This window comes from Ochotona princeps, chromosome 15 (assembly GCF_030435755.1).
Source record: "Ochotona princeps isolate mOchPri1 chromosome 15, mOchPri1.hap1, whole genome shotgun sequence".
Taxonomy (NCBI): Eukaryota; Metazoa; Chordata; class Mammalia; order Lagomorpha; family Ochotonidae; genus Ochotona; species Ochotona princeps.
This window is the reverse complement of record NC_080846.1, coordinates 15,174,648-15,200,310: the sequence shown is the minus strand read 5'-3', so window position 1 is coordinate 15,200,310 and position 25,663 is coordinate 15,174,648. Positions and strand designations below refer to the sequence as shown.

The window sequence follows — 25,663 nt, the reverse complement described above, 5'->3', positions numbered from 1 at the left end:
GATCCAATTTCCTGTTGGAGTACATGGTCCCCCAAATGGGCCATCTTCCAGTGCTTTCCCCAGGCAAATTAACAGATAACTGGATTAGAAGTGGAGCAGCTAGAACTAGAATCTGTGCCAAAATGGGACCAGGTGTTGCACGTGGAGGCTTCGCCCCTTACACACCACACTGGCCCCAGTGTCTACTCTTTGAGGTGGTTGTGCTGGGAGTGAGGTTGCAAAAGGGACAATTGTTGGTTTTCAGTGTACGTTCTTTGGCATTTTGACATTATTTGATAGAATTGTATGATTACGTTATTGCAACAATAAAAACACGTGGTCTGTGATGTGTCTTGCAAAGTAGTCTACAGAGCATCTAACAAGATACCTTACGTTGTGGATTAGTCTCTAAAACTAGAGCATTTTGTTAGCCTGTATGTGTTATTATTGCTAGTGATGTGACACTGCTGTAAAAGGACACGTATTAAAGGCTTTGTTCTAGGTTTTGTTGGAGGTTAAAAAGAGTTGATGTTTGGTCCCACATCTCCACGTGTTACAGTCAAAATAAGGGTACCAGCAAATGGGAGAAGTTTGTATACAGTGACATAGGAACTGGCATTTTCTTTGTTTCAGATTGTGTTAGCTAGTTTACTTTGTGTGTGTGTGGAAAATAATATGCCATACAAAAAATAAAATTCAAATTGCAATGAGGGTTCAATAGGTGGAAAAGTGGTAATTTACTTGCTAGGATTAAGAAATTATTCCTAGAGCCTAGGGTGTAGCAGCTAAAATTGTTGCCTTGAGTGCACCAGGATCCCATGTGGGTGCCAGTTCTAATCCCAGCAGCTTCACTTCCCATCCAGCTCCCTGCTTGTGGCCTGGGAAAGCAGTCAAGGACAGTCCAAGACAGTCCGGACCCTCTACCCACATGGGAGACCTGGAAGAAGTTCCTGTCTCCTGGCTTTGGATTGGCTCAGCTCCAGCCATTGTGGCCAATTGGGGAGTGAATCATCGGACGGAAGAGCTTCCTCTCTGTCACTTCTTCTCTCTGTAAATCTGCTTTTCTGACAAAAATATATAAATCATAAAAAGAAATTATTTCTGAAACAGAGGATTACTATGGGCCTTGAAATATAAAGAAATTTCCATGGACGGAAGTGAGATGGCAAAGACATTGGCATGCTCATCTTTGCTAATGAAGACACTCATGGGAGAGTTAGTTTCACCCATTGTTCATCTTGCAGACAAGTCCTTGACTAAGATTCATCTAATTTAGATATCAATCTAAAACAAATTTTTAAATATTATTTGCCCAATCGAACATCCTTTATTGAAATGTCATTGTTGTTACCAAACATTTTTATTGAAGCTACTTTCAACTTTACTTGGATTTGGCATTCAAAATTAAGGGTTCAGGAAAACCATTCTTGTCTATGTCCCTCCAGTATGGGAAGTACTAAGGACAAAAATGGAAATCATGTTGTTTTGGTGGCTCTGCTTGATTTTTTTTTTTTTTTGGTACCAGCGTGTTGTCTGTTTTTTCAGCTGTTCCTTTTTGAATTATTTATTTATTTCATTATTCCATGACACAGTTCCATAGGCTCCAGGATTTCCCTTATTCTCTCCCCAAAGCCTCACCCGCCCCCACTGATTTTCCCCAAACCATTACATTAGTAAAGTCGTGCACAATAAGTTCATAAGTCCATCATTCTGCTATTTAAATGTGTCCTGACCCTGTAGGCATGGACAGTGGCAGAGCCCAGCATCTTATTGACAAGATACATTCAACAGTTTCATTTGATCTGTAAGTAGGGATGCACACTGCATTGTAGCTTTACATCTGTATGTGATAGTCTCTACTACACAGTTACTATACATCGCCTTCAATAAAAAGTCCTAAAACATAATCAGCAAAGAGAAAAATAAAAGAATTTACAACAGCATGACATTAAATCCATAGCTTCATGGCTGAGAATTGACTGTATCTGTTTTACAAATACTCTTCCTATTTGTTTTTCTAGTCATACAAATGTTTATGTTATTAAATTATATTTGGTACATGTATACATCTGTATCTGTACTATCATATTAATTCTCTCACTTTTTATTATGTTTTAAACATTCCCCCATGATATCATTTTTTATAGATAGAATTTTTAAAAACATATGTGCCTCCTTTATATTGCCTCTTTGGTGACTTCTATACTGTTTTCTAACTTAAAATATTTCTAATTTTTGGAATTTTATTTATTAAAATTAGTTATGTGGTAGGTATAACCATTTCCCCAGGAAGTTTTGAGCTCTTAACTATGGTAGACAACAGATAAACAAGTTGACCTTCTATGTGTTAGTCTGTTTAGGAAGTCATTTGCTTTTTAGGTTATTAGATGGCTCTTTGTGTTTCAGAACATGATACAAGTCTATTACATTATTTTTTATAAAAAGGATTTACCCAGTTATTTGAAAGTCAGAGTTACAGAAGGCAAGGGAAGACACAAAGAGAGAGAGATCTTCTCTCAGGTGGTTCGCTCCACAGGTGGTGGCCAGGACTGGGTCAAGCTAAAGCCACCAAACTCATCTGTGTTTCTCACATTGGTGCAAGGGGTCTAAATATTTGGGCTGTTTCCTGCTGACTTCCCAGGCCATTAACAGAGCATTGGATCAGAAGTGAATCAGCATACATGTGAGATGTTTGGCATCACAATCAGTGGCTTTACTCACTATGCTACAAGGGTGTCAGTCTGTTGAATTCTATTGGATTCATTTAATACTTCTGTTTCTGTTATTTCCAGCAGCCTGTATTTATGACTTTTTGAGTATAATTAAAGACTAGTTAAGAGCATGGGTTAGTATTAGTCTGTTAGGTCTCAGTGACTTTAGGCAACTTAATACATTTTATTGTGTTTCCTTTACACAGTGAAGATTGAGACAATAAATTATATAGCACCGAGCTTCACTGATACACGTTATTTAATATTCTTGTAACTTTTTTGGTTGTTGTCACTATGGAATTTTTGGTTCCTGAACAAGGCAGAAATAACTAGTTCTTGGAAGGTCTCAGTCTTCCCACTATCCATTTGCAGTTGCAGAAAAGTATTCTTCTCTGTCCTTGGTGAGAAACCATCTTGCAGATAACTCCAGACTTGGCAGTGAGACAAGTGCATGCATGAATTTGGAATGTTCATTCTTTTGTCTACTCTGGAAAGCAGCAGTGCCTAAGAGTCTCTGAAACATATGCTGGGGTCCCCAGGAATTAACTTGTAACTTTCTTTATCCATAGTCTGAATAGAAATACCATTGTTGTTTTGGGAAGACATTATGGATGAAAATAGTACTTGCTTCTATGTATTAAATGCTGATTTGTGACAACAAAAAACTTTATGTACGTAATTTCATTTAATCTTTCTGGCCACTCTGTGAGGCTTCTCTCATCTCTATGTTATAGATAAGGAATGCCAGATTTTGAGGGGTTGAATTTAGCTGTTAAGGCTTGAGTGCTGATCTCTCTGGCTCCAGAGTCTGTTTCTAGCTGTGTTTGTGGCCCCGCTGGTTTCATGTTACTGCCTAGTTGTCCTCATCGTCAGCCTGCTTTTGCTGTGCGTCTCCTCTGTGCTTGCCACTGTTCTACGTGCTGGGATTAGAGCATGCCGAGCCTCTGTCCTTCTCTGCTGAGCCTCTATCACATCAGGTTGCTTAGAAATAGCAGCTTGTAAGGCAGTGCCTGTGTCCTATTTAGTTTTAGAAATGTAAATGAAATTGTATCAGAATATACTTCCTGAGCTTATGAAAACATAATTTCTACAAAAATATTGGAAGTTGGGACATGGCCTATTTCATTCATTAAGCTATCTGTTTATTTTATCACTGGTTTCTACCTGTTGCAGACTCCTCAGATTGAATATATTCCAAAGAAAGGAAGAAAAAGAGGGGGAGAGAAATACACACATTATTGTATATTATATATCATTGTAGGTAAATATATGTATTAGAAGTATGTCTATGAATTATACTATGTTCTTGTATTAGTATCCCATTAACATGAGAATTGGTTAGAATTGTGTTGTAGCAATTGTGAATTTGCTGTGATCTTGAAAATCTAATGTTAATAAATTCTTTTAATGTTTTTTCTTTGCTTAAAAACTTGAAATTTTAAAGCACTATCACTAGTGACTTAGCTTTTCAGTAAATTGCCTTCTTGACTTCCCTTAATGTTTTCTTTAGGCATGTGGAACAATATGCAAAACTTTGCTTTAGTACATGCCAAAAATACACCAGATAAGCCCAGTGCTGGAGGCTCAGTTACATTTTAGAATAAATACAAATATTCTGACATAGTTGAAAAATAAGTGATAAAGCTTTTAAAGTCCAACTGCAAAGGGAAAAACATTGATACCTTGTTTTCTGTGATACAAAAATAAGTCTTTCTTAAGAATGAATTATTGTAAGGCAATGTCATAAAATGTTTGTGTTAAATGTCACTTCTTTTTAAATCTATGTAGAAGCTGAAAATAGTGTTTAGTGTCCTTGAGTGCAGGCTGCTGCTGTATCTTTCACCTAGGAAATAATTTATAAATATTATGAAGTGTGTTACATTGTGATGAAGTGGTTACCTTATTTAAAAATTGAAATGCAAGTGAGAGTTTCAGTCCCATGAGGAGCAAATGGCTTCTCTTCCTCCTTTTGTGAAAACAAAAGACATTAATCTGAAGGGAATAATTTTGGCAGACCAGACAACTATCCATTTTGGATTTTGACATTGTTTCTACTTGGGACCCTAATGCTGGGCTTTCTGATAACCAGTGCAAACTCCATGAATATCTTTCATTTCTCCAGAAGGAGGTGTGGATTTGCAAGGCTACCAGCTGGATATGCAAACACTACCTGACGATCCAAAGAGTGATGTGGACTTTTCAGAGATTCTTAATGCAATACAAGAAAGTAAGTTTCACTCACATTTTAAATTCACCAAGAGAGAAGAAATTATTATAGTACTTGGGAGCATAATAAAAAGAGAAATCTTAGATCCAAGCTTTAACACAAGGATAATATGTTGTCTTAAAAGTTATACTTTGCATAAGTTTCAGCCAGAAATGATGACTAGTTAAAAGAGGGTTTAATTTTTGGAACTGAGCCACATAATATTGGGGTCTTCAAACAAGTCTGGCATGGAGTTATAGATTCTGTTTATCTAAAGTATTGTAAAACCCAGTAAACCTGTAAACATTACAACTTTTAATTCTCTGTTTAATCATAATCAACATTTAAGAAATCATATCATTGCATTACTCAAATGTAAATAGTAAAGCATAGATGCTGGTGTAATAAACTGTGAAGTCAGGAACTTAGTCTTCAGAAAAGTATCAGGAATCACTGGTGATGAACAATCTCCTAAGTGAACCGTTTGTTCTGAACAATTTCCTTTATTGAAGTTTAATATTCTTAGGCTATATTATGCATGCTTTATAATTTTCACTCCATTTGATCACAATCAGCACAACTGCCCAAGTTGTGGATAAAATGTTGAAGATGAGTGATGTAGTATCACTTTTTAGGTGTAATTCATGTTTGATATTGGAACTCTAATTCTGTGTGATAGCATTCCTCTTTATGCTGCTGTACAATGTTGTGCTGAAAGGTTTTATATGTGAATGACATTCCACAAAGAACCATTGTTCTTTTCCTTCTGATACTGTTTTTTTTTTTCATCATATAGTAATTTCCTTAGGAATGATGTTAAGAACCTATGTTGACCATCATACTATCCTCTTGGATACATGAGAGAGATAGTATCTCGACTTTAACAGTGGGACAGCCAGAGGTGGGAGAAACTCAGGGACCAAGTAACATGATAAATAGTGGAGTGGCTGCCCTGGCCTTCATTTAGTTTCTTCCCAGGTATGCTCAATCCAGAATGTAGACACACTCAAAAGAGGGATTCTGAAATTGAGGAAAATGAGCTAGTATTGAGAGAAAAATCTTTTTAATAAAGACTGTAAGAGGACCAGCTCTGTTCTGACTGGGAAAATCATTTATATTGTTAATGAAAAAAAAAGAGAATAATCTTCCCCAAGAGAATAAAAATCAAATTAATAGATATTGCAGGGAAAAGAATTACTCATGAAAAGTAATGAAAGAATTAATTACTTCATTTGATTTAAATATTATAGATTGTACATTGCTCAAATAATTTTTAAAAGATTTAGTAAGTGATAAAAGTTAGTTTCTATCCAACTAATGGAAATAAACTTAAATTTTTAAAAGCTAAATGAAAGGCCCAGTGTAGTAGCCTAGTGGCTAAAGTCCTCACCTTCCATGTGCCAGGATCCCATATGGACACCGGTTCTAATCCCTGTGGCTGTGCTTCCCATCCAGCTACCTGCTTGTGACCTGGGAAAGCAGTTGAGGAAGGCACAAAGCCTTTGGACCCTCCACCCATGTGGGAGACCCAGAAGAGGCTTCTGACTCCTGGCTTCAGATCAGTGCAGATCTGGCCGTTGGGACCACTTGAGGAGCGAATCATCGGACAGAGGATCTTCCTCTCTCTTTCTCCTCCTCTCTGTATATCAACTTTCCAATAAAAACAAATAAATATTTTTTTAAAAAGAAAGCTAAATGAAGTTATATCAAAATAAGCTAAGTTGTTGAAGGATTTGTTCACACTATTTTTACAATAATTTTCATTAGTGGATAATAGTAAAAGCGTGTTTATGTGTGATGTCAGTAGTCTATAGAACACTGACTACTTCATTAATAGAAGAGTCTTAGATAGTTAATATTGAAATTTAAAGAAGAAGAAAAATTACTGCACTTTAAAATGCAAATCAAGATCTTTATAGGTTTCTTAATATTCTAATGTTTTGGTTTAATCTACTTCCTAGTTGAAAAGCATGTATTATACTAAGCAGATTTAGGGAGTTGTCCCTACCACCTGGGTCACTTGTTATGGGAAATATTTGGGTCATTCACGCACCTTCAGTCTCCACCTATGCTCCAAATATAATGCACGTGTTTAGTTGGTTCTCTGACATTTCTAAGTATAAAATTGCCTAGGTTGGTTCTTTAAGGTACTGTATCTTATTGTTTCTAGATAGCTTGAGAGGCCAACATGTAATACTGTGTAAGATGAAAAAGTCTTCAGTATAGTTTCTGACCAATGAGATTAGGAGATCTTAGTAAGATTTCATTGTTTTCTTGGAATTTTGTGGTCACATTCATGCAGGGTCTTCAAAAAGCTCTCAGGAAGAGCATAAGACAAAAAATTGCACATGAATTTCAGTAGATTTTTGCACCAAATTAAATGTTTTAATTTAACTTTTCCATGAATATTTTGAAGTGTCATAGAATATTCATAATCAAGCTAAAAGGAAATATGTTTTTCTGCAGTGAGGGACTCAGGGGAGGTATGGTGGTATTTGTTTCTAATCTTGCTTCAGTGTTTGGGTTAAGTTTATCATTGTGATATTTTTTGCATAATATCTATTTTCTTTCTTAAACATAACTTCTCTTTTAAAAATGAAAAATTAGAGTGAAATTCTGTCTTTTGCAATAAGATTGATAAAAGTGAACCCATTATGCTTACTGAAATAAGTTAACTGCAAAAGACCAATTTCATGTTTTCTCTGATTTGTGATAGCTACTATAGAGAGTACAATAAAATGTAATGCATTAAGAGTGAAATTGACATCTTCAGATCAGATTATTGTTTATGGTTCTTGTCGATACTCCTGAAGAATGGTGGTCTTTCTACTTGTTGCATTATCTAGTGGAGGTTAAACTTATGAATATAAGTAAATGGAAATAATGACACTGAAAAAATTTTAAAAAATCAAAAATAAAAGTAGAGAATGAGAGTAGGATATAAGGGAGGGATGTGGGAAGTATTGTTTTGTCCTGAAAATTAAATAAATGGAGTGCATGAAACTTGTTTCTTATGTAAGTAGATTAATAAATTTTAAAGGTGAAAAGTATGAGTATATCTTCCCAATGCAATATGTAGTTAATATGATAATAGAGTCAATATTAAATGATAAGTCAGCCTAAGTTAAATACAAAATTAAAAATGATTAGGGGCAATGAAATACTTTGAGTGTTAAACATTTTCACTGTTTATGAAATATGTGCGTAGGAAAGGGAAATAACATTACATTTTATAAGCTCAATGTCTAAATTGGAAATGCAAAAAAAGTCTTACAAAAATCTGTATTTGAAATTGTTACCATAAAAAATGTGTTTTGTTTTTACATGTTAATAATTTCCCTACCATGCTTCTGCATTTTAAAATGTTTGCATTTTCTTTCCAGTACTATGCATACTATAAATATAGCTTCTTCATCTATTCTTTTTCTATTCTTTTAAAAAATTTAGTTGGACATTTTTGACATATTTTTAAGGAGTATAGTATGGTATTTCACACTCTGGAAGCATTTTGTACATTTCACATTTTTCTTATGAAGATAGCATTGGTTTGTAAAACTATATACTTAAGGTACACAATGTTATGTTTTGATATGTGTACATATTGGGAGATGATCACAATCTACTTAACTCACCTATATATCACCTCTCTGTATGTGTCACTTGTGAATAAAATGATTTAAAATATACCTTATCGTTTTAAGTATATAATACAGCATGATAAATTAAATTCCATGGTCTATCTTTTTAAAATTCATTGTAAGATGTAACAATTTGATATTCACTTCATATGTAAAAATTATACACACACGTTGTTTCTTGAAAACAGATATTGTTATCACCTTATATGGAATACATGATGGTGGTCGTAAAGTGAGAAAAGGGTGTGTTTTATGCATGGTAGAATTAATACAGGCAATATTCGTAACCACCCATGTAACAAATAATAAGACATCCACACAATTTTTATGCATCCTATATGTTAACTCCTACATAGAAGAGAAAATATGTGATATTTGTCTTTCTGTGTCTGTCTTGTTTCTCTTATGCATAATCTCCATTCCATTCAACTTGTTGCAGATGTCAGGATTCCATTGCTTTCTTTGTCTAATCATCCATCATGTGTACACACACTTTGTTTATGCAGTCATCAGTTGATGGGCATTTAGTCTGTTTCCTTATCTTTGCTGTTGTTAATTGGGCTTCTGAAAACATATCTCATATGCTGACTCCAGATATCTCTTTCATATGCTGAATTCTGGGATGTATTCTCATAAGTGGGATAGCTGGGTCAAGTGGTAAATCCACTTCTAGTTTTTTTGAGGAATTTCAAAAATTATTATACCGATTTGCATGCCTGTCAACAACCCATCAGGGTCCCCTTTACTCCACCACTTTATTCATTGCTTGTTATTTTTATTTTAAGATTTATGTATTTGACAGGCAGTTATAGAAACAGAGAATGGGAGAGACAGAGTTCTTCCATCTGCTGATTTCACCACTGACACAGCCAGTATGACTAGGGCTCAAATCAGTGCTAAAATGGGATACCAACCCTGCAGGCTGCAGTTTAACGCACTATGCCACAGTGCCAGCTAAGCATTTGTTATTTTCTTATTTTGGGATAAACATGGATTCTAACTGGAGTGAGATAATATCTCCTTGTGGTTTTAATCTGCATTTCCCTGATTAACCTGTCTATTGACAAGATGTCTCTGAGTGGCTGGCCCATCTCAAGTTGCTTTTCAAATCCTCCATGTTAGATATGGAACTTACTATGTTAAGCATTATTCTACCTACTCGTCCATCCATCTACTTCACTTGTTCTGGGCCAGGCACTGTGATGGCCATAATACTACTTATTAAAGCAGTGGTGAATGTTCTGATACAAAATCCAATTCAGAAAAAAAAAGTGTTTTTTTTTTTTAATTTGAAAATCATATTTTGTTTGGTTGTTCAAAATGAAAACAACTTTTACTTTCTAGGGAAGAGGATATTTAAGCATGGAAGTAAAACATGAGGATACATTTACTTTCATGTGTCTGTCTAGAGGAAAATAATCCTTGATACTGTTTTTCCATGTCTCTATTCTTACCTCCATTCCCTGCCTCAAGATAACAACCAAACCCCTTGAACTCCTTTGTGTCAGTGGAGTTTTGTGATGCTTGAGTTCTTGGATTTTCTTTTCCAAAAATTTTCCCTGTGGGGATAAGTGGCTAGTTTTTGGACAGGAGAAGGAAGCAAAAAGAGATGGGAAAGATCCCTAAACCCAAGGCCCTCATGGAGTCCTGCAGACTGGTGGGCCTGGGAGACTGCACCGGGGCTACCTGGACTGCCAACTGTTGCAGAGGTGCCAGCCAAAAGAAGGAATGCTGGAGGCTCAAGGAAGTTTGTAGTTTCATCTTCCAAGTTCCTTGTTGCATATTCAGTGGCTTGCACAGAGCATGGATTATGGAATTTATTTAATAAACATTTGTTAATGGACGAGTGAACAAGTGAATCTGAGGATGGGCATGGAGACTGGGCTGCTCAGTGGCAGTTATTGTCATGGTAGACAAAGTGCACTTTCTTAGCGTTCCACTCTGTTCATAAAGGCTGGGGGTTTTGCACAATCCTGGATACCAGAGGCATAAGAGTGGGAATGTCTGTAATGACTGAAACTAAACTGTATGCCAAGGCAGTGGAATGAGAATTTGGAGACAGATCCTGCTTAATATAGTGGTAACAAAGTCATAGGGCATTTCTTCAGCTTGAGTTGCTTCATGAAATTCAAAACATTGATGCAAAGAATTATGTGCCTGCTTTATTCCGTATAATAGCATCATTTAAACCCTCAAACCCTTGCTTTTTAAGCATGTAAGGTTTAAAATAGGAACGTTTTTAAGAGGTTGATGTTCTCAAATATTTCCTTCTGAAATTAGATTGAGAATCATGTCTTGAAACTGTGCAGTCTATGAAGCAGTTCATGTGTGCATGTGTGTCTATTACATTAGCAATTACTGTGAAATGGCATGTAAATGTTGTATTGAACCTTTTAATTATTTAAATTAATGCCAGTGTGCAGCTCTTTCTAGAGACCATTCATCCCCCCCAACCTTTTGTAATGTACTCCCCTGGCTTAATTCATAGTTTTCTTGATTCTCAGCATATACAGATTGATACTGTGGGGATTTTTTTAACAGGCATTCGTACTCTGGATGGCCTTATTGTGTTATAGTCCATTAGGCCTTAATAATTGAAAGAGTACAAGAGATACTGCCTGGATGAGACTGTCAGATAGTTGTCATTCTGTGGTTTGACTTTTGTATCATAATCAGGTGACTCTTGTGATGTTGGCAATAGTCTACGCTCCTGTGGCCAAGGAGATGGAGTTAGTTTTCAGTGACATCCAGTCACTTTAGATCCAGTTTCTTGAACTCAAATGTCTTATTTTTCAATTATTTTAAAACTCATTACAGCATGCACTCCTATCCACTGATTGACCTCCCCGATGCTTGCAAAACCTAGTGAATGGGAGCTGGTACTTTCCATGAGTGGCAATAATCCAGTGTCTTGAGCCACCGCTACTTCCTTACAGGGTCTGTGTTAGTTAGTAGCCAGAGTGAGGCACTCTTGTATGTAATGGGTAGCCTGACCAGACACCAAACCCGTCTAAATACCTTCCCCAGGCGTTTAACCCATGACTTCCTGATGTTTCAGAAGGGAGGTTGACAAAGGCTGGGTGAGCTGAGATATTGATCACATGATTTTGACTGGCAACTCTGTGGTTGACTGCTTATTTAGGCTGTTTTGTTTCATCTTAAACACTTTTGTGTAAATTCCACATCTGTGAAAGGGAAATAGTTACATTAAATCTATGTAAATTAGCCTATGTCCTGGCATGTGGCAGGGGCTGTGCAATGATGGCCTCTCCTCACAACAATCCCGCTGTTAAATGGGATCGTCCTCACTTCTTGTTCATACTTTAAGATAAGCTAAAACCTAAGTTAAATAGCATGATTTAATATCCAGGGAGTAGGACTGACATTTGAACTCGGATCTGCATGAATCCAAAGCTCATGTTCTTGTCAACAAGACCCAAATTATCCTTTGTAGTTGGTGAGGATATCGAATGTAGAGCATCATTGATGTCATTTTCTGTTGTAAAAATGTTGCGAAGGCTAATGAATAAAACTCAAATTAGGCGCACAGTTCCTCCCTAAACAATATTCTCAGGGTGGTAAAAGCTGCTATCATTATCTGCCTTTTCTTTGGAATGAAAAAGTAGCCAGAGAAGTTCTTTATGCAACACTTGCTGTCCCAGCAACAAGTTACTGATGTCTTCCTCATTGCAGAGGGAGCTGGGATGCATGGAACACAATCTACTGTTTCATAAACATCACTATTCTTGGACAAGGCAATGGCATTTTTGAAGTGACCAGACCTTTTAGGGCACAGCTGATTAGGTTAATACCTGTGACATCAGTATGCCATATGAGTTCAGGTTCTAGCCCTGGTACCTCCCCCCTCGCTACCCTAGTTCATCCCAGCATGCCTGAGAAACAGCCGAGAATGGTCCAGGTACTTGTGCCCCTGCCACCAACATCAGAGACCTAGATGGAGCACTGGGTTTTTGGCTTCAGCCAGGCCCAGTCCTAGCTTTTGTGGCCATTTGGGAATGAACAAGTGGATGGGAAAATGTCTCTACGCTCCTTTCCTCCCTCCCTCTCTCCCCATCCCTCTCTCTCCTTCTCTCTCTAGCTAGTCCAAATAATTAAATAAATAATCTTTTTAAAGTGACAATACACATTTCTAAATTTCATGGTTTTTCTGGGTTTATTTGTAAAGGCATGCTTTGAATCTGAAGAGTATTGGAGATCCATTCTCTAACAGAGGAAGATGCCTGCTGTCAGGTCTGTAATAGAACCACAGATGTTTCTTATGGAGATGTTAACATAGCCATTTAACACTAGCAGAAGTTGCCAGGTTTTCTTTTTTTTTTTAACAGTATAATTTGATTTTACCCCCAGTATATTAGCAGTATATAACCACAATCTGTAAAAGAGATGAGGACTGAGTTTTATTGTGTGGGTGGGAGAAAAGGACAGTTTTGTGTATTCAGTTTCTTTCTTGCCCCACTTGTGACTCCTGAAGCTTCCCAAAGAGATGCTAAGGATCCAGGTTGTTCATTTTGAAAAGCACTGACCCATTAGAAGGGAATGAAGCCAGTTAAGGAAGCATTTGTGTCCTTCCCACTACTTTGTGGGTTTTTTGAATGAGGTCTTCTTTTTGTTCTTGTTGGTAAATCAGGCAGTCTCTGCCTTGGGGATACTGTCAGATTTGTTTGAAGGATAATGAGCAACTAGAGTCCTGGGATTCTTGGTGTCAGATAAATGCTAAACAGTATTTAGTTTTGAAAATCCCAGCCTCGGGTGCTTAAAACTGTGCTGTGTTTGTGCATTTCCTAAATTTTTAAAAACACTTAATTTTATCTATTACAATTTAAAGTGTCAGACCTGTCCAGCCACTGATGTAAAGTCTCGTTTTATTCAGACAAATATTAAAATGGTGACAAGATAATTGTTTGGTGGTTAAATGACTTCCTTTTCTTGAAAGCCAAACATGATTTAAGAACCATAGAGTGCATCCCACAATAAGATGCCAGCTAGAAATAGCACAGACTTAGGAGTCGGAACTGGGTTAGAATTTGTCCTTGTCGCTTCCTAGCCTTGTGGTCAACCTTAGCATTTCTGAAATTAGCTTCTGTTTTCCTAATGCCTCTGTTTTAGGCTGACTTGAAAGTTAACTGATGCAAATAGAACAGTGGTCTTTTTTAAAATTAATTTATTTTTATTACAAAGTCAGATATACAAAGAGGAGAAGAGAGAGAGAGGAAGACCTTGCGTCTGATGATTCACTCCCCAAGTGACCACAACAGCCGGAGCTGAGCTGAGCTGAAGCCAGGAGCCAGGAGCCAGGAGCCAGGAACTTCTTCCAGATCTCCCACATAGGTGTAGGATCCCAAGGCTTTGGGCCATCCTCAACTGCTTTCCCAGGCCACAAACAGGCAGCTGGATGGGAAGTGGGGTTGCTGGGATTAGAACCAGTGCCCATATGGGTTTCCAGCATGTTCAAGGCGAGAACTTTAGCCACTAGGCCAGCCTGCTGTACTCAGACCGGTGGTCTTTAACAACTACTTGGCTTCAGTTTCCCTATTGTTTTTGTCTTTCATTTTTAATCTCTAGGAGAAACAGAGATACTTTCAGGCAATCTCATTTAGATAATTAGAATAATAAAAAATAACAATGGGGGCTGTCATGATCATATAGCAAACTAAGCCTCCACCTTCAGTGCCAGCATCCCATATGAACACCAGTTCCAAGTCCTAGATGCTCCACTTTTGATCCAGCTCCCTACTCATGGCATAAGAGGGCAGCAGAGGCTGGCCCAAATCCTTGGACCCCAAACTTGCATGCGAGACCCGGAGGAGGCTCCTAGCTCATGGCTTTAGATTAGCTCTGCTCTGGCCATTTGGGGAGTAAAACAATGGATAGAAATTTGTCTCTCCCTTCTTCTCTCTATAACTCTGCTGTACAATAAGAATAATTCAATCTTTTCAAAGTACTTTAAAAAGATAGCAGTGGATATAATCTTGCAGTTTGCTATTTATTTTCAAAGGGGTATTATTGTCTTCTGTTTGCTATCTGGGTCAACTTGGAGCTACCAGTGCCCTTCACTGGAAAGAGAGCCTAGTACAGACGCAGAGACCTGTTGACAAACACTCTGCCACATGTTCCAGTAGAAATGGAAATCTTTTTTAAAAAATGTTCGCATTGTAAGTTTTTCCTGCAGGTGTTCCTTTTTGTGCGTTTCTTAGTGATATCTTGAGATCAATATCTAATGCCTTTCAGAATTCTGGTGTCAGATGCAATAATTTGGAATTTAGGTTGCAAATTGTATATAGTGAATGATACTCAGGAGTACACAGTACATAGACACCTGGATAGATACCTGTGTATGGTATCAGTGACTTGTAGTTTCACCTTACTTTTTGTGCATCAGAAAATACAGAGATATGATTAGTATTCCTGTATGATAATGTCTAGATGAAGAGATTCTGTTGCATTAGTAAAATGAGAGAGAATTTAAGGGTAATGAATCTTACTCTGATTTTTCTGGTTTTGTTTCTTACTCTGTTTTTCATTAGTTCTAGAACATGTTTACGTGTTTTGGTCTGTATAGCACTGATTCCTTCATTCTCTTGCCTGAAAATATGAAGGTTTCCCACTCATATTTATCTTTTTGTTTTGTTTGTGTTTTTAAACTTAAAATAGGATATACATGTCAAAAATTAACCTAAGTGCATAGATGAATGAAGTTTATGTCATTACTCCAATTCTCAACATTCAAATTAAGAACAAAGCATTGCTACTATTCTAAGCGTCTTCACTGTCCCTCTATCTCCATTTCTTTTTTTAAACATGTGAAATAAGAGCATGCTGTCATTTATGTGATATGACTAAGTAAAGAAGTACATATATTTACCAATATATGAATACCAAATGCTCTGAAATCTACACAATTTTATCCTCTCTGAATATATAATTACTTCGTAAATAAGACGAAAATGTGTTTTTTTTCTTTTTTAGTCTAGCTTATTTCACCAAGCATAATAATCTCCATTTGTAATCATTTTGTTGCAGTTATCAGAATTTCAATTGTGTTATGGTTAAGTAATATTCCATCTTTATACAGTCATTTGGATATCTACATTGATTTTTATCATGGCTATTGCAAATTCAGCTGCTATAAACTTGAGAATGCAGTAGCTCTTTGCATATGCTGCTTGCATTTCATTGACTATATTACCAAGAGTAGGATACCTGGATCACATAGTAGATGAATTTTCATTTTTCTGGGAAGTCTCTATATTGTCTTCTATAATGGCTTTACCAGTTTACATTATCACCAACAGTGGATTAGGGTAGCTTTTTCTCTTCATCTTTACCGACATTTGTTATATTTTGGTTTTTTGGATGATAGCTATTCTAACTTGAGAGAAATGATATTTCATGTGGGTTTTATTTCCATTTCCCTGATAACTAATTGTCCTGAGAAATTTTTTTTCATGCATCTGTTGGTCATTTGTATTTCATTCTTCAAAAAAAAGTGTAGTCATATTGTTTGCCAATTTAACTAGACTGTTTTGTTGGTTTTGATCTCGTTATACATTCTAGATACCATTTTTTAAGAATTAATATTTTGCAAATAATTTCTTTCATTATGTTGGTTGCCTCTTTGTTGATTTTTCCTTCGCTGTGCAGAAGCTGCTTAACCTGATGCAACTCTACTTGTCTATTTTTACTTTTATTTTATGTACTTTTGGGGTTTTGTCCATGAAGTCATGGCATCGGTCAATATCTTGCAACATTTTTCCTGTCTTCCACTAGTAATTTGATGACTTCAGATCTGAGGTTTGGATCATTGATCCACTGAGAGTTGATTTTGGTGTGGGGAATATAGTAGGGAACTTGTTTCATACCTCTGCATGTGAAAATTCAGTTTTCTAGTGCCATTTGTTGAAGATGTGATTTTAGCTCATTTGTTAAAGATCAGTTGGTTGTAGATGTGTGGATTAAATGCCGGGATTTCTGTTCTGCTCCATTGGTCTATATTTGTGTTGTTTTCATGATAGCATCCTATAGTATGTCTGAAAGTCTGATGTTGTAATGCCTCTGACTTTCTTTTTATTAAAGGCTGCTTTGACTATTCAAGATCTTTTGAATTTCCATAAGAATTTTATGATTGTCTTTACTAGAATATCCACGGTAGTTTGATTGGGATTGCATCAAATCTTTAAATTGCTTCTGGTGGTATGGACGTTTTGATTGTATTAATTCTACCAATCTACATGCTTATTTTTTATTTTCATGTTTTCTAAATGTCGTATAATTTCCATTGTAGAGATTTTGTACATTTTCAGTTCAATTTATTCCAAGGTATTTACATTTTTTATGGCTGTTGTGAGTGGGACTGACCTTACAAGCTGATTAGAGCCTTATTGATATGTGAAAATGCTGTTGGTTTTTGTGAGTCAATTTTATTTCCTACAAGTTTTTCAAGTTCTTTCGTGAGTTCCAATAGTGTCTGGATTGAACCTTATAGTTCCCCTATGAAAGAATCATGTCATCTGGGAGCAATGATTTCACTTCCTCCTTTACAATACGTGTCCCTTTGACTTTGTTTTTCTACCCACTGGCTTGGCTAAAACTTCAGTACCATATTGAATAATAATGAGAATAGGCATCCTTAACTGGTTTTGGATCTTAATGGAAATGCTTTCAGCTTTTTCCCTTTCAATTTGATGCTGACTGGTTTGTCATATTGACTTAATTGTGCTGGGATTTGTTCTTTCTATGTCTATTTTTAAAGGCTGTTTTCAGTCGCGAAAGGATGCTGTATTTCATCAGATGCTTTCTGTGCGGCCTGTTAATTGTGTGATTTGTTTATTGAGTTTCAAATGTTGAATCATCCCTCCATCCTTAGAATAAATCCCACTTGGTGTATGTGTATGATCTTTCTGAGGTATGTTGGATTTGATTGTATTTTATTGAGGATTTTTGCATTTATGTTCATCAGGGACATTGGTCTATAGTTTTCTTTGTTGTATCTTTGTCTGGTTTGGGAATTAAGTTCTAGCCTCAGATAATCAATTTGGAAGGATTCTCATACTTCCAATAGTTTAAGAGGAATTAAAATTATTCCTTACTAGTTTGTTAGAATTCAGGAATGAAGTCATCCAGTGTTGGTATTTTCTTTGTTGGGAAGCTCTTCATTACTGATTCATTCTCAGTCTTGGTTACTGTCCTGTTTGGGTGTTATTTGTCACCATGCCCCTGTTTATTTTGGTAAATTGTATGTATACAGAAATAAAATCATTCCTTTTTTATTTTCCAATTTGTTGACATATAGCAGTTTGCAGGAATTCCCAATTACCCCTTGCATTCCTGTAGTACTGGTTGTAATACCTTTTTTTCAGCAGTGATTTTTAAAAACATTTTTCCTCTCTTTTGGGTATTGGACTGATGGTAACAATTTTTTTTACTTGTTTAAAAAAATCAGCTGTTTATTTCATTGATCTTTTGCATAATTTTTTCATCTTTGTAGCTCTAACACTTATCGCTAACACTCAACTCTAAATGTGAGTTTAATAAACAAATAGCAAATATTACTGTCACTGTTCAGTTTATTAGAACCCTTGTCATGTATTTGTGATTTCCTTTCCCAAAGAATTAATTTATAATGTCTCAACTTATTTTGCTTAAAGAATAACTAGAGTAATTACAAATATTTGACAAGTAGATTCATTATTATTAAAGCTAAAATCACTTTCCCATTACGCAAGGAATCTACCTTCTTGCTGACTCTGACCTCTATTCCTCCACGACCCTGGCATCGCAAAAGAAGGGTCAGTCCTCAGAAACCTCTTCTCTATGTTAAGTTCAATGTTCTATCCTGACTTTCTGGCTGACTGATGGTCACCCAAGCAGTCTGAACCTTTGACCCTGCTAGTTCAATTGTAGTATGTCAGTACCAGGCACCCTGTTCCCAAATCTTTTTAAAAGCTGGGTTCCTAATGTTTTGTTTTAACATTTATTTTTATTTTTATTGGAAAGTCAGATATAAAGAGAGGAGGAGGGACAGAGAAGACGATCTTCTGTCCATTGATTCACTGTGGTCAAGTGGCCACAATGACTGGAGCTGAGCTAATCTGAAGCCAGGAGCCCAGAGCCTTTTTCAGGTCTCCCACTTGGGTACAGAGTCTCAAGACTTTGGGCAGTCTGCGACTGCTTCCCAGGCCACAAGCAGGGAACTGGATGGGAAGTGGGGCTGCCGGGATATGAACTGGTGACCTTATGGGATCTCAGCGCATTCAAGGCAAGGATTTAGGCGCTAGGCTACTGTGCCAGGCACCCTAATGTTTTGCAATAAAGATTCATTAAGGCATCTTCCTTGGCTTCTCCAATACATAATAGTTACCTAACCTGACCCACCTTTATTGCCCAGTTCTTATCAGACAGCCCTTCCTTAGCTTAATACCAAGCTGATTAATTGTACTGCCTGGAATTTTGGCATTGTCTCTCTCCTTGTCATTCTTTCTTTTTAAGATGTATTTGTTTTTATTGGAATGTCAGATTTACAGAGAGGAGAGAGATCTTCAGTCCACTGGTTCACTCCCCAAGAAACCACAGCAGCCAAAGCTAAGCCAGTCTGAAGCCAGGAGCTTCTTCTGTGTTTTCTACTTAGGGCAGGGTCCCAACGCTTTGGGCAGTCCTCTACTGCTTTCCCAGGCCCAAGCAGGCAGCTGGAAGGGAAGTGGGGTTCCTGGGACATGAACTGGCACCCATATGAAATCCCAGGCAAGCAAGGCAAGAATTTAACCACTAGGCTGTCATGCTGTTGGCTTTAGAGAAATAATAAAGGAGTGGGGAAAGAAAAGGAACCACAGTTCTTACTAAACGAAGCCTGTGGCACACATGCATATTCACTTGGCAAAGCTATCTGACTTGTGACAAAAATAGAATCAAAAAGTAAAACATCTCCAACCCAGGGAATGAGTTCTCAGAAGTCTTCAGTGAAAGTCCATTGTGCTCAACAACCATGAGGAGGAAAACCAGACACAGTTCCTCTTCTCTTGAAAGACCAATCACATTTATACTATGGAGGCTTGACATTTTTCCTCCTCTTGCTGAAGGCACTGTTTAATCAAACAATTTTACATCTGACCTCTTTTTTTTAAATTAGGAAATAATATACTTGTTGCTCCACGTGTTAGTGACACTGGGGAATTTTGAAGCCAAGGGGAGAAAACCTTCCTGTTGGTGTTGCTTTCAAGGTCTCAGAATCTTAATCCACTTGTCATGTGTTGACTTTGATTCCAGTGGCCAAGGATGTCAATATCCTTTTTGATGAATTAGAAGCTGTGAATAGTCCTTGCAAAGATGATGATTCGCTCCTTCACCCTGGAAACCTGACCAGTACTTCAGATGATGCCAGTAGATTGGAAGCAGGGGGAGAGGTAAGAGTGTGTGCTTTCTTAAAAGTATAGTTCTTCATCCAGGTAGAAGCCTGTGTGGCATGCTCCAACAGACCATAGTCATGTTCTCATTAAACAGAAAGCCCATAGAAAATTGGGGTAGTTTTTTTTGGGGGGGGGTAGTTTTTTCTTTTTTGTTGGTGGGTTTTGTTATTGTTGTTCAAAAAAATTTTATTAAAACTGAAACCTTAAAGTATAAATCATATTCTTGGCATAGAAATTCCACTTCTAGAATTATATTCTAAAAGAGAATCTTGAGCAATTACATAAAATAGTAAGCACAAATATTTGATAGTATCTTTAAACGTAAGACAATATGAAAGCTTATTACAATCCTTTGACTTTTGCCTGAAGTTCCTTTATTTGCTTGTATGCATTTTTTTTTTACTATAAAGAACTGAAGGAGACGACCTAGTAGGCTCAGTCAGGAAAGAAGGATGAGGGAGTAGGGAAGGCGGTTGCCTGATCTGGTCAGTTTTTGTTGAAATATTGCTCTGTGCCCTATAATGGTGTGTAAGTATTTCATGTTAAGTATTTTTTAATAGTAAGTAGGGTTTTGTATCTTTGTCCCTTATGGGTCTAGCTGGAAATGAATTTCAGTGGTGATGCACTTACTTTCTTACCGCTAAAGCATTGTATTTATACAAAGGAGAGGACTTTACCCCCACCCCATCATTCAAGGTAATCTATAGAATAAGTGTTGCTAACCAGCGAAGTGCTTTACAAGAGTGGACTTCCCTGTGTGAATCTCCAATACTTAGAATAAGGACAGAGAAGACATCAGTCTTCAGTCCATGGTGTTTGAAGCCTCTCTGCATTTCTGTTTGTCTCTGTAACTGAAAACTTCACTGCAATTGTAAATAGACTCATCTGTTCACGTGTCATTTTGGAAAAAGTATTTTGTGTGGAACATTCATTGTTGCTCAATGTTTTATCTCAGTGGAGTTTAAAAGATCTCCTTTATTCAATCCCTGGATACAGGTAATAGGCACACTTAATCAGTTTATTGGGTTTATTCAATTATCCATTGAAAGAATGATACTTTTGAGGGGTCTTTAGAGAGGGAAAACCAATTACTTCTAAGTTTTGCTCTCCTCCCCCATAGACACAATATGCTGCTATCCATGTTTTATTTCCAAGAAAAAAATAAAGGCTCATCCAATTATCTTTGCACAGATTTCTTGTATGCTATGATATGGACTAATGAAGGCATCTTGGCAGGGATCTCATGCAGCAGTTAGACCACATACCTAAGTGGCAGATGGAGAGATGGAGAGATAGAGAGACCATCTCAGAAAGGTTAGGGCTCTGCTCAGGACCACTTCTCCCTTTGGTGCCTTGGTTGAAACCCTGTTGTTGAAGCCAGACATTGATAAATCCTCAGCGTCATCTCCTTGCCTGGCCAATACTTGTTAATAAAACATTTACTCTGGTACATTCCTGAGTGCTTCTACAGGGCAAAAAAAAAAAACCTCAAAGATTCAAGCTGAGGCATCGTGACTGGGCATTTCCACTGCTCCTCTTGGTTGAAGCTGCCTATGTGAGGCGTGCGCAAAAATGTGGTTTCTCACTATGACTTTGGAGGTTTGACATGTTTGCCTTCCTCATACCCTTATTTAGAAAATACTATATGCTGTGCCCTAGAGAAGACATCAAGCTCAATTTCCACTTGGCCAGTTGCACAAAATGTTTTGAAATCTCTTGAGAAATCTCTTGAGAAATCCAACCCTATCAACCGTACTTGATGGTCTCTTCAGTAGTGTCTACTATTACCTTGAGGTTGAGGAACCTCAATGAAAAGCAGCTCAACCCTTTCAGTATTTGTTTAATATGCATGGTATTTGATTATTGCAAAATAATATGTTCTACGTGAGTTTTGAAGCATAATAACAGACAAAACATTTTGAAACCACCATTCAACTTATGAATTAGACTTGTGCTTTTCAAAGTTTTGATAACCTAATTATGGGTTATTTATTTTATTATTTACTTAATTATTTCCTTGTAGAGATTTGTTTATTTAATTGAAAAGCAGGATGACAAAGAATGGAAGACAAAGAAATAGTTTCCATCTTTTGGTTCACTCCCCAGTTTGTCATAACATCCAGGGTTGGACTAGCAGGGCAAAGGCAAAAGCAAGAAACTTCATTCTGGTCTCCCATGTGGATGGCAGGAACTCAAGCCCTCTGACCATCGTCAGCTGCCTCCCCCGGTGCATTAGCGGAGAGCTGGCTTGAAAACAGTGCATCTGCTTCTTTAGAAATATATCCATGGAAATAAAGCCCCCGTGACTTTTTTCTTTCAATGTGATTTTTATAGTTGGTTCAATGGTGGTTTATTCCTTTTCATCACTACACAATATTCAATTGTGGTGACATTTTGAACATTTGTTTGTTGCCTAGCCATAAATATTCAAAAACATTTTAAAATATTTTAAATAATTAAACATATTTAAAATATATTGAAAAGATTCTAGCATTATGAACAATGCTGTAATGAAGAGTCATCTACATATCTTCTTATGGCCTGGTAACAATTGTCTCTAGGGTTATCTGTTATGCAGATGTTCACTTTTATAAGATATTACTGGTGTTTTTAGAAGGAGCACCTTACAAGATGAGAATTATCAGTTCTGCATGCTTACCAACACTTGGGATTTTTAGGTGCATTTTGCCTTTTTGACCCAATGCTTCGCTCAGTGTTAAGTTTCCCTTAAATTTTCATTAATAAAAATGTGATTTTAATGAAATATTGGGAAAATGATTTAATGCTCATTGCTCTTTAACATGACTCAGTGGAAGCTCTGTTTTATGTGACTTAAACTGGACCCTCTTTCTTGTGTGCAGACAGTGCCAGAAAGAAACAAATCCAATGGACTTTACTTTAGAGATGGAAAAGGTCGAATTGACTACATTCTCGTGTACAGGAAATCCAATCCCCAGACTGAAAAGAGAGAAGTATTTGAAAGAAATATTAGAGCGGAAGGATTACAAATGGAGAAAGAGGTAAATAGCTTGCTTGGAGGACACAAGAGTATATTCATATCAAGAATCAAATTTTTTTAAAGTAAGTAGCTAATCGTTATGTCAACTGAATGTTTCACTTGGTCATAGTTTGCATGTTTGCAGTATTTTGGAAATGTTCTAGCAGTCAGGCTTGCTCAATGCACCTTTGAGAGCGTCTTTGTACCAGCTGAGTGCGAGAGAATTCCGTGATTGTTTGCATGATTTCCTACATCTGCGTCTCTAAAGTGAAGGGTAGTGTTAGCATGGGTTAAGAAACTTTGGATGAAAGGCAGTTGCTCTCATCTGGAGGCTCTTGGGAAACTTAATGAGCTTGAGCACCCTTGCATATCAGAACAGACAGTCTTGCTGATTGGGCCCCAAACTGAAACATACAAAATGGTTCTTCTTTTTAAGAGACACTTGGGGTTTTCGTTGTCTGTTGTTTTGTTTTAGCAGATTTTCAAGCTTGTGAGATACCAGGACAGTGTTTTGCTCACCACGTTCTTTCATCTTCTCCTCTTGGGGAGTTTTAAGAAAGACCTAAGGAAGGAAGATATAAGTGGTCCAGCCAGGCCTGTGATAATAATCCACAGGGGGGTTACTGTGCGCCTAGAAAGAGTGTATGTATGTTTAGAACTTGGACCTAGTTACGTAATTTCTTAGTTACATAATTTCCACAATTTTCTCTGAGCATTATACAAAGCTTTTGGAGTCTTTTATAATCAACAAGAGGAACATTTGGGCAGTTACAGATGTTTTCTTTTAATGCTTCTAATTCTGTGCCTCAAGGCTGAGGAGGTACATGAGTGAGACATTCAGCTTTTTCCTGGGACAGTGCAGCTTACAGTTCATGCAACTGATAAATTACTCCAAGGTGTTAAGTATTAGGACATGAAATGGCCACACCTGTGCCTATTTTGGCATTAAAAAATACTGTGCCAGAGCTGTTAATGTCCCTTTAACTCTTGAACATGTATAACACTGAAGTAATATTTTCATCCAGTGCCTCAGAAAGAAAGATAGTGAAATGAGTACGGCCTTAAGGGAACAGGTTCATATTCTCAAGAAGTAAGTTTCTCACAGGTCTGTCTCAAGGAGAGGTCCTCCCATTCAGAACAACAAGCAAAACTAAATACTTGGTTTTTCCAATCTTTGTGGGGTTCTAGAAAAACTTTCTATTTATCGATCGATCTATCCTTGATAGATATTGGTCTTTAAATTGTTGAGACATTTGTCTTCCCTCCGTTCTTAACACCAACAGCACATTAATAATTTTATCTCTAGAACCATGTTGATCGTTTATTTTTACTCTTAAGAGAAAGAATTTTTATATGCAGAAAGAAATTATGATTTGCCATATAATATGAAATAGTATAGCCTTTACTCTGATCCAGTGTGGCTTTTGATTTTTATCAAAATTAGATAACTGTTCATTTAATGAAAAATTCATAGTTTAAGCTTTATAACTGTTTTCTTCGTTCTTTGGGCTTCTCCTGCACAGGATGTTTCAATGTCGTTGAAGCCCAGTAGTTGTCCGAATAATGCATATTGCTGAACAGATGACAGGTCTATTGTGTTGGCTGGAACATAGTCTCTATTGTGATATTCAGTACCAGAACTGGAGCAGGCTGCTGAGGAAGAATGTGCTGCCTGTTGTGTGAAGGTACTGGAAAGGGGAACAGCCACCATGATGTAATGGCAGGATTTAAAAATTTTTTCTTACACACAAATCACTTTGTTGTAATTTTTACAGTTTTAATAGCTGAATATTTAATACATAGTAAAAAATAGTATTTGGAAAAAAAAGGTTTCAAGAGCATGTGACAAAAGTTATTCAAACTTACCTAAGCATATTGGGCCCATCATTTCCCAAAAATTCTTCTCCGGCAGTGGCTGCTTTATTTTTCTTTTCTTTTCAGTCCTCCCTGTCCTGCCAACAGCTAGGTTTTTCTGTTTCTAGAACCTTGTTCTCCAGTCATGTGTCCCATTGCCAGTTCCTGGTCTTGTCTTGCCACCTACAGCCTTGCTAAGGTGAGCTCAGTGTGGCTGTGACTCAGCCTTGTTGCCCAGGTTCGCATCCCCTTGGCCTCAGCCAGGTCAGAAAAAAACAAAACAACAACAACAAAAAAACTTTGCAGCCTCTTTTGCTTAGGGGGCAGCAGAAAATTATAGAAAACTTAAAAGAAGAAAGTTCCCTTGGTGGAGCAATAAACATATCTCATATCTCTGTATTGTGTTACAAGGTTCAGACACCACTGGAAGCATATTTTTCTGCAAGTCTGCATTTCCAATAAAAATACATCTTAAAAAAAAATAAAGATGTTGGAAAATAGGCTGAGAATACAGAATTATATGAAGGAAAAGGGAAAGAAAAAGGAAAATTAGTGTGAATAATGAAGTTGTCAGCCATGATTAATTCTTAGGCATATGGCCTCTAATAGTCATGGATTTGATTCTTGGTACAACCACTTACAAACTCAGAGGTCTTGGCAATTTATTCAAATTCTCTGGATCTTAGTTATTTCTCAAAAAAAAAATTGAGAAATGGAGGAAGAGAAAGAATACTGTCTGCTGGTTCATTCCCCGAATGCTCGAATGTTCGCAGTGGCTGGGGCTGAGCCTAGCTGAAGGTGGAGCCTGAGAGCTCAATTCACATCTTCCATATCAGTGACATGGACTTGGCTACTTT

The 25,663-nt window shown here is 37.0% G+C and overlaps 1 protein-coding gene across 1 annotated transcript in view; it reads left to right on the top strand.

The window, feature by feature from the left end:
* Positions 1-25,663, top strand: part of ANO4 (anoctamin 4) — a 311,842-nt gene that overhangs the window by 169,118 nt on the left and 117,061 nt on the right. The window contains exons 5-7 of the mRNA XM_004589617.3: positions 4,813-4,917; positions 19,815-19,951; positions 22,816-22,974. Coding sequence (XP_004589674.2) covers positions 4,813-4,917; positions 19,815-19,951; positions 22,816-22,974 — 401 coding nt within the window. The remainder of the gene's footprint in view (positions 1-4,812; positions 4,918-19,814; positions 19,952-22,815; positions 22,975-25,663) is intronic.